Here is a 14,538-nt window from a genome sequence, read left to right as displayed (position 1 = left end):
GGTCTCCGTGTACAGTATATTAGCCTACGAATTTCTAAATTCACCCGCGACTGGGCTGAGACCACCAATCAACTCGCTCCGCTCGGAAACCCGGCTAAATGTGAGAGCCGGATTCGAACCCAGACGGTCAGCGGTGCTGGCTCAGCGGTCTCTGACCTCTGAGCCACCCAGAGCCGCCTGCCTCCTCCCTCCTCCTCCTCTATTAAAAACCCGGCGACTGAGAAGCGAGGCGAGACCGCGGGGGCAGAACGCGTGACTCCCTCCCCCTCGCTCACTCGATATTGCACCCCTCCCCCCACTCCCCAGCCCCCCCCACTCCCCAGCCCCCCCAATCCCCCGCCTCCCCCGCTAATTGCACTGCAGGGGGTAGAGTCGCAGTGCCCAGGCGCAATTATAAGAAGAAGAAACTTTATAACGCGTCTTACGTTACGCACCGCTGTCTCCCACTCCCCGCCAAGTAATGCAATCGCTCGTGAGATCCTGGCTGTCTGGCTGAATGACAAATAGGCGGGGCTGGAACCTGGGCTGGATGGATGGCAACTGGGCTGGATGGCAACTGGGCTGGATGGCTTGCATCACATGGGCTGGATGGCTGGCAAATTGGCTGGATAATACATGACGGAATCACATGGCTGGCTGACACGTGGTTTAGCTGGCTAACATGTGACACTTAAACTTCGATTTAAAGCTTTCGTGACTGCAGGGATTCATATTCTTGGTTCTTTTTTTATTGTTTTATTTGTATTATTTTAGTATTTCCCTTCTACGTGACTTTACCGAAAGAACCAAGAAGTCTGGCCAGCACATGAAATATAGGCTGGCCGACACGTGGACTGGCTGGCATGTGGACTGGCTGGCACATGGGCAGGATGACATATGGGTTCTGTGACTGGGACATGACACAGGGGTTGAATGCCACATGGACTGGCCAGCTCAATAGCTGACATACTGGCTGGCAGTCAACTTTGCTCCGGCTGCAGCACTGCGCCACACAGCTCCGTACAGTCAGGACAGTAAAAAGCACGTGGTACTTGCGCGCATCCCAATCATCCAGACCCTCGTCCCTCCTCCCCCGTGTGGGCGCATCACGACTTAGGATCCAAGCCTGGCACAGGGACATGGTGATGGTGGGGGGGAGAGCGCGAGGGAGGGAGGGTGGCAGTGTCACATACTCCATCAAGGAATGCATGATCTTTGCTTACAGAGTGCAGGCAACCTCGGTGGCCATTCTAGGAACCTATGACCACGCGCCACATCACCGATGTACCGCCCCGTCCAACCCTCTGCCCAGTGTCGGATTAAGCTAGTGTGGGGCCTGTAGCATATGTTATGAAGGGGCCCTAAATTAAAAACAAAATACGTAAATATTAAAACAAAATTTTTACTTGCATAGTAAAGAAATCGTATTTTTACATTTGCTATACAGACAGATAAGACAAATCGCTAACCTTAAACACCCAGTCGTTCATAAAAGTTGAAGGCAGTATAGTACTATAGTAATAGAGCAAGTGCAGAATCACTGAACCGGAATTAATATCTTGAAAGCATTTAGTGCGGGGCCCATTGAAAGTGCGGGGCCCGTAGCATTATGTCGCTACTTTTGCTACGAGGATAATCCGGCACTGCCTCTGCCTATCCACTGCTGGACGGATGCAGACCTCTCCCCGCGCCGTGTCAGTCCTCAGGGGGTTGTTTGTCCGTACGTGGCGACGCTCGTCTGTGCGGGGTTGGCGAAGGCGGTGTGGGAAACGGGCGTCCGGAGGGGGGGGGGGGTTACCGGTTCGGACAATCACTCACCGCTCTTGCTGGGCTCTGACCGGGTATCGAACTCGGGCGGCTCGACTCCACGCTCGCTTGCAGCGCCGCCCCACAATGTGACAACAACAACAACACTCCCAATGTTCCTACTCTAGCGAATTCCTCAGCGAGACTTCCTTCTTTTCAGGAGGGTCCTGCCACAATGATATACGTTTGGCCACGAGTGTCCAATTGATGGCAATTTGGCTTATTAACTGGAAATAGAGCGAGCACCCCCTCCCCTAACCCGCGGTAGCTGCCTCTGAATGGGGGGGGGGGGGGCACACGGCAGGGGGAGGGGGACACGGTTGCTTAATTGGGGGGCATGCATGCCCCGACTGTGTGTGCTGTATATGGTTGCCTACGCCAGCGCATGCGAATGCCACCCTCAGCCCATCGCCTCTTGGAGGGAGCTCGTTTCTAATTCTAGATTCGCTGGCAGAGCTGTGGGTACGGCTACCCACATTTTACCCCACCTTTACGCACTACGTCAGCGACAACGCATTCACTGCGTGATCATCAGCCAGCAGACATACAGCTCGTTAGTGCAAACTATACACTACATGTGCATAGTCCCTGTACCAGTCGAATCATCCAGCCAGTTTGCGTGTCAGGCAATTAGTGTGTATGCCAGTCTGCCGGTCAGTCAGTGTGTCAGGCAATTAGTCAATGTTCCAGCCAGTCAGTCAATATATCAGTCAGTTAGCTAGCCAGTGTACGGGTGAGCTAGCTTATTAGTTAACTGAACAGTTTGCTAGCTTATTAGTTAACGGAACAGTTTGCTAACCAGCTCGTCAGTGTACAAGCCAACCAGTTAAGTAAGTGTGCCAGCCAGATAGTCCGTTATATTCAGTCATTTACTCAGCGTACGACCTATGACGCACCAGCCAGTCAACTAGTCGCCTAGTTCGTGAACACACCACTCAACCAGCTGGTCAGTGGACTAGTCAGTCCGGTGGCCACTAGCCAGCCAGTGGGTTAGTCAACCATCGGGGCTGGGCTTTACACGAGCCAACCCGGGAGTCGAACCCGAACCCCGTAACCGGTCCGGGTTGCGCGCAGCCTCTATACATGGAGAGGGCACCGCGGCGTGCCGATCCCATCAACTGTTGCCTACACAGCGGATTTCGCCGACTAACGTCGGCTGTGACGTCCCAGAGATGACTCGCGGACAGAAGGGCCGCGAGCACAGGCCATAGTCCCGTCTCTCGGTTGCGTCAAACAAACAAACAAAAACCCGCTACCCCCCGAGCTCGCGATGGAATTTACACATTCCTATGGCTGGGAGCGACTCCACCCGCAGCGGCAGCGGACGTTGCCTTCCCCCACCGAGTGGTCGCGATTGTATCGACCGCCGGAGGGACGGTGATGATTGGCCCGGTCAACTCGCCACAAACCGGGATTGTGAACTCGGCCTGCTCGAGCCACGCGGTTGCGATCCTCGTCGAAAGGGGGGAGGCGCGCGTGGGGTAGTCACCCAGAATGCCTCCTCCAGCAGCAGCAGTGCACGGCGAGTTGGTATCACACGGCGAGTTGGTATCACACGGCGAGTTGGTATCACACGGCGAGTTGGTATCACACGGCGAGTTGCTATCACACGGCGCTGGCGCTGGCGTTGACGAGGGCTCCCCGTCGTTGAGCTGCCAACAACGTTCGGCCAACCCGACCAGCGCGGCCGTGGGTCGACTGGCTGTCGCCTGATGAAGCTGGTTGTAATTTACTGGCGAAACGTCGTACTCAGATTGTGAATGTTGTGGCTTGGTTCTTTAACACACAACCGGTGTGCTGTACTAGCGACGAATTGGCCGCGTTCTGTTTACGTGACAACCCTTACTGGTTGGCTGTGTCGGGTGGTGGCGGGTTTAACGAGACATTTATATATTTACGCGATATAACTCCCAAAAAACCTCTATTATGGATGTATTATTATTATTGATTGCGCAGAGCTAGGACGCAGCTTCGAGCGACCGTCTTGCACCGCGGCTCGGTCTGCTGTCGCCCTGTCAGCCCCCTGCCCGACCCGCCCCTCCACCACCTGTACACAAAGATAAAGATGTCCCTCCCCCCTTTAGCCTTGACAGACTGTTGGGGCAAGTGCTGTTAGTGAGCAGCAGTGCAAGATGAAGGCCGACACCGCACACGACCGGGTGGGTGGTCAGCAACCACGCCCGGCCGCATTTGTTGTCACCCGAGTGGCGATGTTCACACACCCAGACAGGTACTCGTTTGAGGCTGAGTCGACCCAGGGGAGGCCCATGGACCGGTTCAGATGATCGTCACCGGTGCTGGTGGCCGTGAGCGGGATTAAAACTCGGATCTCTTGCCGCGTTCGTCGCGCGGCGCGCTAACCGCTGCGCCACCGCTCCCCGACGCATGCACACAATGAGGCCTTCGCCGGCACGGAGCTCTGTGTTGAGCTGGGGGCCAGGGGGGACCGGCGCTGGAAATCGAACTCAGGTTGGGTGGGCCCGCGGCAGATGGAATCCGCCCGGCACAAGCTTCTGGAGCAGGTCAGGTATTCTGATGGTATTCTGATGGTATTCTATTGGTATTCTGATATTATATTGGTATTTTGACGACATGCTGATCGTATTTTTATGGTATTCTGATGGTATTTTAATGGTATTCTATTGGTATTGTGATGGCCTTTTGATGGTATTCTTTTGGTATTCTATTGGTATTCTGATGGTATTCTATTGATATTCTCATGGTATTTTCATGGTATTCTGATGGTATTTTTATGGTATTTTAATGGTATTCTGATGGTCTTTTGATGGTATTCTGATGGTATTCTAATGGTATTCTGATGGTATTCTAATGGTATTTTTTCTAAATAAAGACACATTGTGCGCATTCCCGCGCGCTGTATCAAAGTCTCTGGGGGGCACGGGGGAATGAGGCTGGGGGGGAGGGGGGCGAGGCGCATTAATGCGCCGCTGTTTTGAGACCAAGAATGTGGTACACGGCATAGCGGCGGTGCGGGTGAAGCGACCCCATGGAGAAACTAAGAGCACTCACCCCCTCCATAGAGCACTCACCCCCTCCATAGAGCACTCACCCCCTCCATAGAGCACTCACCCCCTCCATGGAGCACTCACTCACCCCCTCCATGGAGCACTCACCCCTCCATGGAGCACTCACCCCCTCCATAGAGCACTCACCCCTCCATAGAGCACTCAACCCCTGCATGGAGCACTCACCCCCTCCATGGAGCACTCACCCCCTGCATGGAGCACTCACCCCTGCATGGAGCACTCACCCCTCCATAGAGCACTCACCCCCTCCATAGAGCACTCACCCCCTCCATGGAGCACTCACCCCCTCCATAGAGCACTCACCCCTCCATAGAGCACTCACCCCTCTATAGAGCACTCACCCCTCCATGGAGCACTCACCCCTCCATAGAGCACTCACCCCTCTATAGAGCACTCACTCACCCCCTCCATGGAGCACTCACCCCCTCCATGGAGCACTCACCCCCTCCATGGAGCACTCACCCCCTCCATAGAGCACTCACCCCCTGCATGGAGCACTCACCCCTCTATAGAGCACTCACCCCCTGCATGGAGCACTCACCCCCTGCATGGAGCACTCACCCCCTGCATGGAGTACTCACCCCTCCATGGAGCACTCACCCCCTGCATGGAGCACTCACCCCCTGCATGGAGCACTCACCCCCTGCATGGAGCACTCACCCCCTCCATGGAGCACTCACCCCCTCCATGGAGCACTCACCCCCTCCATGGAGCACTCACCCCCTGCATGGAGCACTCACCCCTCCATAGAGCACTCACTCACCCCCTGCATGGAGCACTCAACCCCTGCATGGAGCACTCACCCCCTCCATGGAGCACTCACCCCCTGCATGGAGCACTCACCCCCTCCATGGAGCACTCACCCCCTGCATGGAGCACTCACCCCTCTATAGAGCACTCACCCCCTCCATAGAGCACTCACCCCTCCATGGAGCACTCACCCCTCCATAGAGCACTCACCTCTTTGGGAGGCGGTAGAGGGGGGGGGAGTGTGAAATAAAGGAATCCCATGGGGGCCCTCTCTGCAATTCAATGAATCCTCGCCCGCACTCCACATCCCCTTGATTCTCCTCGCATAGCAGATAAGGACCCCTCTGGCCGAGTCATGTTCCCCTTCTTGTGAAGAAGGGGGGGCGGTTAGGGGTCCCAGATCCCTCCTACCCCCCCCCCCCCCTTCTTACCCACGTGGCGACTCGGGGCCACTATTTTTACCGGCATAGGCCCTCGCATAAACAGCGAAACCCGAGCCTGGGTCCTCGAGCGACGCGGGAGGTCTTGCGACCAAACCAAGCACGTGGCACCGCACCCGGGTACCCCCCCCCCCGACACGAGTTCGAGTCCAGCGCCGGGCGTCTCACAAATCTGGCAAGAGACTCGGAGGACACGCACAAAGACAAAGATCCCCCGGGATAGCCTCAACACGAAGACCGGCACGGCACACACGAGGGCGTGGATGAACTAGCACCACGTTCGGCCGCCTTTGTTTCCCGAGTGGCGATGTCATTTACACATCGCACCATTTTTTTGGGCCTGAATTGACTTAGCGGATGACCCAGGACCGCTTACGATCATCGCCACCGGTGTTGGTAACCGCGAGCTGGAATGGAACTCGGGTCGACCTCAACAGTTGTGCTAAAGGCTACATGGAGGGGATCTTTTTTTTGTCTTTTGTGTTGCAACCTGCAGGGGTTTGGTTCTTCGTTTCAGAGGAAGGCGGCTATGACTCGACGGACACGCCACGTTCCTCATTGGCCAAGACAGTTTCCTTCCACGTCGGTCTGCGATGTTACAACGACAAAGATCCCCCACATAGCCTCGCACAAGTTGTTGGGGCAAGTGCGGTTCGCGAGCGCCGATGAAGGCCGGCCACTACTGTCGCCCCGGGCGACACTCCGCACCAGGCATTACTCTTAAGGCTGGCGGTGTTCGATGTGTGAAGGAGATATGTGGGCTGATGGGATGTGTACAAAACAGGGTTGCATGGTTCCCAAGCGCGCGTCTCGGATTTGGATCGCGTTGAGATGACTCGGGCCCTGTCCGGATGCTAGTTGGAAATTCTGGGATCGCGATTTCCATCCGTTTAAAAAAAAAACTCATTTGATGTCCCACAAACAACAACAACAAAACAGTTTGGTCGTTGCAATTACTGGTCGCACACGCAACTGGTCGCACACGCAACCGATCGCACGCGCAACTTTGCGGTGGAGCCGCCCCCCTCCGCGTTGCGGCCAGGGGCTTTAATGACTTCATCCGCGCCGCGGCCAAAAAAAAAACACCCCGTGCCTCCAACTCACTCACTGCGGCCGCACGGCGGCTAAATTCTGCGCGTGTATCCGGGCACTGCGGTGGCGCTCCGGGAGAAATGCTAGGCAGCCCAGGAATGGGATGGCATGGCCACTATTCTCAGCATACCCCGGGGGGGGGGGGGGGCGAGCCGGACAGGGGGGGGGGGGTTGCTCGCGGATCAGCATCGCCAAATCAGAGAGACAAAGGCGGGCGCGGGGACAGCGTCAGTTCTACCCAATGCACCGCTGTCTCATTTGAGCCCGATTTAGAAACGACAATCGACTTCCTGGTGCTGCTGGCGATTACTGGCGGAGATATTTTCAAAAATGACGCCCGCTCACAGATCCTTCCTCCTGAAGGTGGGAAACCCACCCCCCCCCCGCAACCGTCCACCAACCTAGCAAGCCACGCCCCGCCCGTTACCTCCCGTCCAGCGGCCCCCCACAACTATATCCGTTTTATTGTCAGGTTAAGTCGAGCAATGGAACCGAGAATCGGTAAAGCGATCGGTCACTTAGGTCATCAGATGTCCCAGCTTCGGCTCACATTTAAATAATGCGTTCATAGTAATCGACGAATAATCGATGATGAATTTCACGGTTTGGCTGCCGGCTATCGGCACTCACCGCTGACGTTAGCCGTGGGCCGGAATCGAACTCGGCTCGCCGCGCTCACACAAGCACGATGCGCTAACCGCTGCGCCACCGCTCCAACCCTACTTTACATAACCTAAATAGAAACCCATTGCACTAAACGGGTTTGGGTGATGGCCGCAGCCACGGCCGCTCTATTCAAGGCAAATATTAAACCACTGGACTCTTGAGTCGCCAGCGGTGGATGTTGCGAATAGTTGCGGTGTACATCCAAGAACCACACCGTACAGTGAGAAGGTAAGGCGGGGGAGGGCATGGGAGGGGGGGGGATGAGGCGGGGGGAGGGGGATTCGGGGGGCAATAGGGAACGGCCCTGGAAACCGTCCCAGGCTCAGTCTGGACTTCTCGGCGCGGCAGGCGGCGTGTGTGCTGCCAAGTCGCGTCAATCAGGGCCCATCCTAGCCCCCACCCCCGCGCCCCCTAGACCCCCCCCCCCACTGCCCCCCCCCCCACAACTCCCTCCCACTCTCCCGTGATGCGCCCAGTCATGGGCGTGGGGGCAGTCTCGCTGGGGTCTGCCCACGTGGAGATGCGGGGTTGGTGGCGTTAGTTGGGGGGGGGGGGGGCGAGGGGACGAAGCCAGATGTGGAAGCTGCACCTGCGGTGAGTCCTGACCACCGTCCTCACCACAGGTGAGTGAGCGTCGCTGATGAATTCCAGTTTTTTCTCACCCGAGCCATGGACGAAGAAGAAGGGGGGTCGTCCCGCGTGTCACCCCCTCCGCTCGCTCGCTCGTAAGGGGATAGGCACGCGTGCACGGGTAACCCTCCCACCACCACTCCGGAATCAGGGAAGATGAGGTCACACATGTGACATGTATGGTCCGTGGTCAATCCGCTGCTGGATGAGGGACTCCCCATGCCGTGCGGGTCGTGAGGGTTATTTGACCAAACTTCACCACGCGAGTCAGTGCGGGTTGGCGAAGGCGGCGGGGGCATAAACTTTTGGGAGCATAGAATGTACAATACAACAATGGATTCTGCTGCACTGCAGCAGCCTATAACAACCGGGTGTCCACGGTAGTAGTGGCCCACCCAGGCGCTATCCAGGCTCTTAATGAGACCGGGTGAATTTAGGGTTTCCACCTCTGAGATATAAAAAAAAACCGGGACATATTGTGGAAAGGAGAATACTGTAATCACATAATATCTGGTTCTTTTGGTAAAGTCACGTATAGGTAGAAAAATAATAGATCACGACATTTCGATGGCAACACAAGCAATCGTCATCAGGTGGGACAACCACAGCAAAGAAAAAACTACTGCACCAGTTTTTTCTTGCTGTGGTTGTCCCACCTGATGACGATTGCTTGTTGTTGCGATCGAAACGTCGTGATACATTATTTTTCTACCTACGTGACTTTACCGAAAGAACCAAAGAGTATGGATTCCTGCAGTCACGAAAGCTTCAAATCAAGAATGTAATCACATAATATCACAATAGTGGAAGGACGACATGTGAATACATTATACTGGTAAGAACCTCCTGGTTACACCAGCCCACAGGGGATTATTGTGTCCGTCCGTCCGTCGTGCATCCAAAAATTGGAGGGGTGGGGCTGGGTAGAGAGGGAGGGTGGGGCTGGGTGGGGAGGGGAGGGTAGGGAGGGAGGGGCTGGGTGGGGAGGGTGGGGCTGGGTGGGGGGTGGGAGGGGTGGAGCTGGGTGGGGAGGGGCTGGTCACCCCGTGGTGCCCTTATAGAACTCAACGTTTAACCTACTCACGCCGGCTTGTGCCCGCCCTCACAGTCGGGCATATTTGCGGAATACACCACGTGGTGCCGCCGTTGTTGACCCTGGCCATTGACCGAGCAACCCAACGTTCCTACCAGCCCCCTCCGCAGGAATGTGTTATCAATAATCGTGTCCCGCATTAACTGGGACAGGTTGCAACCCGATCCACATTCCGGGTGTTGTTTTATTTTAAGGGATTAATTTCTCGCTCGATATTTTTCCAGAACGCTACCAGAAGCCAGCTTGCAGTAGGATTCTCGGCGTAAGGCACTACCACGAGAGTACAAGGTATAAGCCTATCCAAAATAAGGGGCCGTCCATAAATGACGTCACACACCTAGGGGGGGGGGGGGGTTGAGAAATGTGACATCACATCAAAATGCGCAACTTTAAATAAATATAGAATTGTTATAACACTAATTGTTTTGATTTAAAGCTTTCGTGACTGCAGGGATTCATATTCTTGGTTCTTTCGGTAAAGTCACGTAGAAGGGAAACAATAAAATAATACAATTCTCACGACGTTTCGACTGCAACACAAGCAATCATCATCAGGTGTGAAAACCACAGCAAGAAAATTTGAAAAAAACGCCACTTTTTTCAAATTTTCTTGCTGTGGTTTTCACACCTGATGATGATTGCTTGTGTTGCAGTATTATTTTCTTGTTTCCCTTCTACGTGACTTTACAGAAAGAACCCAGAATATACACTAATTGTTATAACAACACTCTTACAACATCAAGAGTGCAGCGCCACATTAAATACGCACTACAATGACAATAGTTTAAAGCGATTTGAAGCATGTTTTATTTTCAAAATGAAAATATGGTTTTGGGGGGGGGGGGCGAGCTTTGTGACGTCATATTTGAGGGGGGGGGTCTGACTTTTTGTGACGCCATGTGACGAGGGGGGGGGGGGGTGTCAAAGATTGTCCAAAATCGCGTGACGTCATTTATGGACTGCCCCTAATTACATATTTTCACACCGGGCAGCTGAGAGAATGGGGGTCAAGTCGCTCAAATTCCTCCGCCTCCCTCCCCGTCTATCCACTCGAAACTTTAAATGAGTGGATCACGTGTGGAGGGGGTAAAGCGTGGGTAACACCCCCGCCTCTTCCACAAAGGTCCGGTGAACGTGGGAGAGTCGGCACAGAACCCCTCTGGCGTGTGTCGCTCGTGGAGAGGGGAGGCACAAATAGATACTTTCTCGCTGTGCATCCTGGTCACTTCTGGAGGGTCATTACCCAGAAGGCCAAATCTATTAACCACTCCTAAATCGACCGTGCCTACCCAAGAAACTCGTGGACAAAAAAGCAGTCGGCAAGACTCTACAGGTTGGACAGGAGACACGACTAAGAAGCTGCTAGTAGAGGCGAGGCCCTATCCGCCAGCGGAGACACGCGCAATTGCTTTGGCTCCTGTTACGTCGCTCTATTCCTTTCATCGTTTCAACAGGCCTACAACAATCAGACGCGTGGACTCAGTGTTGTTTTAATTGCGGGCTTCGTTAGAATTACATTGACCGCGGGTTTCGTTGGCGTTCGCAGTCAAGATGTGAATGACAACCAAAAAAACAAACACTCGTGGAGCGGGCGGTCCGGACTGTGGGCTGAGATTAACCACTGGTTTAGGGGATTAACCACTGGGTTTGAGGGATTCGGCCCTCGTGCTACCGTCTCGGGGTTCCCGGGACCCCTCCGGAGAGCCCCGTGAGAGGACTGGTTGGAGGAAGGAAGGGGTAGGGTTATGGGGTCTCGGTGGGCACCTTGGAATGCCCGAGTCTCCGTGGAAAGCGAGAGCGGGCCTCGGGGTGCCCTTGAGGCGCGCTCGGCACGCGGAGGTCGAGAATGCGTGCCCGGCAAGACCCTCAGAGCCGTGGGACTCCGTTCGGATCCCCCCTTCCCTACCCCTACACCCCCCTTCCCACCCCTCCACCACCGGTAGACGGTGGCCCGCGGGCTCCGTGACCCCAAAAGTGGCGGCGCTTTCACTTGGCGGGGGCGGAAAGCGGAGCGGCGGCGCCTTTTACAGAGTGCACCCAACAAGGGTCCGCCCAGCGTCGCCGCTTGCTGTCCCGATAGACAAAGTGTACCCAAAAACTATCGACCCAGTGTCGCCGAATCCTGTACTGGCTCTATATGCGAGTCAATTGGTCCGTGCGATTTTACAGGTCTGAGTACATGGCCCTCTATGTGATTCTACAATTCTGTATTCGAGTATATAGGTCTCCATGCGAGTCCTAAGGTCTGTATGCGAGTCCTTGGGTCTCTGTGATCCTCTAAGTCTGTGTACTTAGTCCACGGGTCTCTGTGATCCTATAGGTCTGTGTACCGAGTCCACGGGTCTCTATGCGAGTGTCACCAAAGAAAAAGGCTACCGAGGACGTTGTGAACGGCGCAGAACATGGCCCCGTCCAAAGTCGGGAAAGTTCCGGGACAACGCGGGGAGCTACCGTCCACTATCCCTGCTGTGTGTGAGCGGCTGTCGCCTGCCTCGGCAAGACCTGGGCCATAATCCTGTGCAGTATTACTACTACTGTGCGAGTCTCTGGGTCTCCCTACGAGAAAGGGTTACTATAAAAAACTAAATTTTGATAAGTGCCACTGAGCTATATAGCTATTTTTCAGAAGCGACCCGGCCATAAATGATAGCTTAACGAAGTTGGCTTATGTGGCAGCCAAATACTCTAAACGTACGATGCTAAATGTGAAGGGAAAACCCAGAGGACTTGGTGAAAAATCCACACGACCACGGGGAAGACAGACACGCCAACTACAAATATACAGGGCATCAGGGTTGGGATTGAACCCACGACCTCCTGTATACCAGGCCGAGGTAATTAACATCTCGCCACCGTTGGCACCCCCAATCCTCGACTCATTGTAAAGCACGTGAGGGCGACTGTCACCCCCTAGTGGACACAGCCCCGATATGCGGCTGTTTTGTTAAGCAGATGCCAGAGCACGGTAGGTGAGCGGGCAACAACAAAACAGCACCGTCAAAGTTGTAATGGATAAGGGTGCGTGTAACGGGTGTCTTGAATTGAGCAAGGTTATTATCATGAGAGCTTTAGAAACGAGACGATGAGAAAGAATGAGTGCAGCAGTAAGAGACAAGCAGAAAGAAAAGTGTTGCGTAGTGTGGTGGGTGATCGCGTGGCGAGTGGGTGGGGTGAGCGTTGTATTGACCTGCAGTCTGGTGGTGGGTTGACCAACGAGACGAAACAGTCAGCCTGGTAGTACTCAACCTGGGTGCATCAAGCAGTGAAGTTCACGGAAACAATATCCATGGAAGTAGCAAGATAGTCGAGTGACAAGGAGGTGACTGACCGCCGGACAGCGAGTGGAGCTAATCGGCGAGCGCTGGGCTAGATCAGATCACCCCGACGTCTGCTTCCCTCCGATTGCTACCCCAGTGTAGCAGCATGGTAGCAGCTTCACCGACCACAGCGACAGGTTGGCACCAGCAGCAATGGCACAGAAGAGAACGCCCGTTGGCACACTGTCCTTCCCGTGGTGTGGCCTTAAGATTGGCCGGCCTGCGTGCTGGCCGTAGGGCCTGGCTGCTGCTGGGGTGGGCTCTGCACCACCAAGTATCCCTTGTGCCCAGCCAAGGCCACTCTCTCACTCGGCGGTGAACCACTCTCATGGTGGACCGCGCCCCCCCAACCCCGCCACACAACATCTCCACCGGCCCCCACCATCCCAGAGCAGCTGGAGTCCGGCCTGGGAGGTACAGCAACAGGGTTGCGCTCCCCTTCGGAAAACCCCCTGATGTTGAGCGCAAAATCGAGAAGAGCAAATAAACTACAAAGAAATGGAGGCACCGAACCGCCGTGCGTGCACGTGTAGCCACGTGGCCGACGCTAGGCTGTGCAGATTTCTATTCAACTGTGAATTCCAGCTACACGGGATGTTAATATACACTCCCACCATTCGCATCGGCGTGAGTAGGGGGCAGGTGGCATCGGTGTGACGTGGGGGCCCACCCACCACCGCGTCTCACTCCACCCCAGCCTCTCGAGCAGCGGGGGTAGCGATAACCGAGCGCGGGGCGGTGCAACTGCACCGGGGGGTTCGTGAGCCCGAGAGGGCCCGGGGGGGGTGGGGGGCGGGGGCTACAACCCCACGCGAGCACCACCACCACCACCGCAGGGCCCCGGGCTGCGAAGAAACGACGACGTGACGCGTCGCGTTGCAAAAGGAACAAACAGTTTATTATTTCTTACAAGATCTAAATACTTGCATTCGTGTTCTCAGCAATGTACACATCACAGGAGTCACGCCTCCCATACATTATTATGTGCACAATTTTTTCTCTTTTTTAAAAAGCAAAAGAGTACATAATATACAAAACAAAGCTCGGTATCCTCGGCACGGAATCCCTGTGCTCTGCGCGTGTGGGGGGAATCCACAGCCAGAGGAATCCGATGCTGGCTTTGTCGAGTGCCGGCTCCCGTGTGTGTGTGTGCGCGTGAGTGCGTGTGTGTGTATGTAGGCGGGCGAGCGAGTGTTTGTGGTCCCCCTGCAAGTCCACCCGAGGGGGGGGGAGGGGGGGAGGGGGGCGGGGGGGAACCGGGTGAGAAAAGAAGTCGCCCTCCTTCTGCACCGTCCACCGCCCACCACCACCCCCCACCCACCCACCCACGCCTTCTTTCTCCACCGCTGCCTCCTCTTCCTCATTGCAGGTCCCTGTCCTCCAGGTACCGGTACTCGAATGTAAACCCTTCCTTCTTGCGCTGGCCCCACTTCTCGTAGTCAAAGTAGATATATGTTCCCTGGACGGCGACAGACAGGGGCGGGTGGTGGTGGTGGAGAGAGAGAGAGAGAGAGGGGTGAGAGAGGGGAGGTTTGACCGCGATGCCGCCGCCGACGCCGCCGCAGCCCTCCCCCCCCGAGCGGCGTCGGGGAGCTTCTCATGCAAATCGAGGAACGAAAGCGAAACAAGGAGATGCGCGACACGGCGACAAAATCAACCACGACACACGACAATGTCCCCCGTTAGAGAAATGCAACGTGGGTTTTTAAGAGTGACCC

At 55.4% G+C, this 14,538-nt stretch overlaps 1 protein-coding gene across 11 annotated transcripts in view; it reads right to left on the bottom strand.

Annotated features, from left to right (window-relative positions):
• Positions 1-13,696: 13,696 nt before the first annotated feature.
• Positions 13,697-14,538, bottom strand: part of LOC116949522 (CCR4-NOT transcription complex subunit 3) — a 31,136-nt gene continuing 30,294 nt past the window's right edge. For all 11 annotated transcript variants that reach the window (XM_032966917.2, XM_032966914.2, XM_032966919.2 and 8 more), the window contains one exon: positions 13,697-14,279. In XM_032966917.2, coding sequence (XP_032822808.1) covers positions 14,181-14,279 — 99 coding nt within the window. In that variant the 3' untranslated portion in view covers positions 13,697-14,180. The remainder of the gene's footprint in view (positions 14,280-14,538) is intronic.

The sequence above is a fragment of the Petromyzon marinus genome, chromosome 37 (assembly GCF_048934315.1).
Source record: "Petromyzon marinus isolate PM22_M1 ecotype Great Lakes invasive population chromosome 37, UKy_Petmar_22M1.pri1.0, whole genome shotgun sequence".
NCBI lineage: Eukaryota > Metazoa > Chordata > Hyperoartia > Petromyzontiformes > Petromyzontidae > Petromyzon > Petromyzon marinus.
Note: the sequence above shows the minus strand (reverse complement) of the source record. Positions and strands in the feature narration are given on the sequence as shown.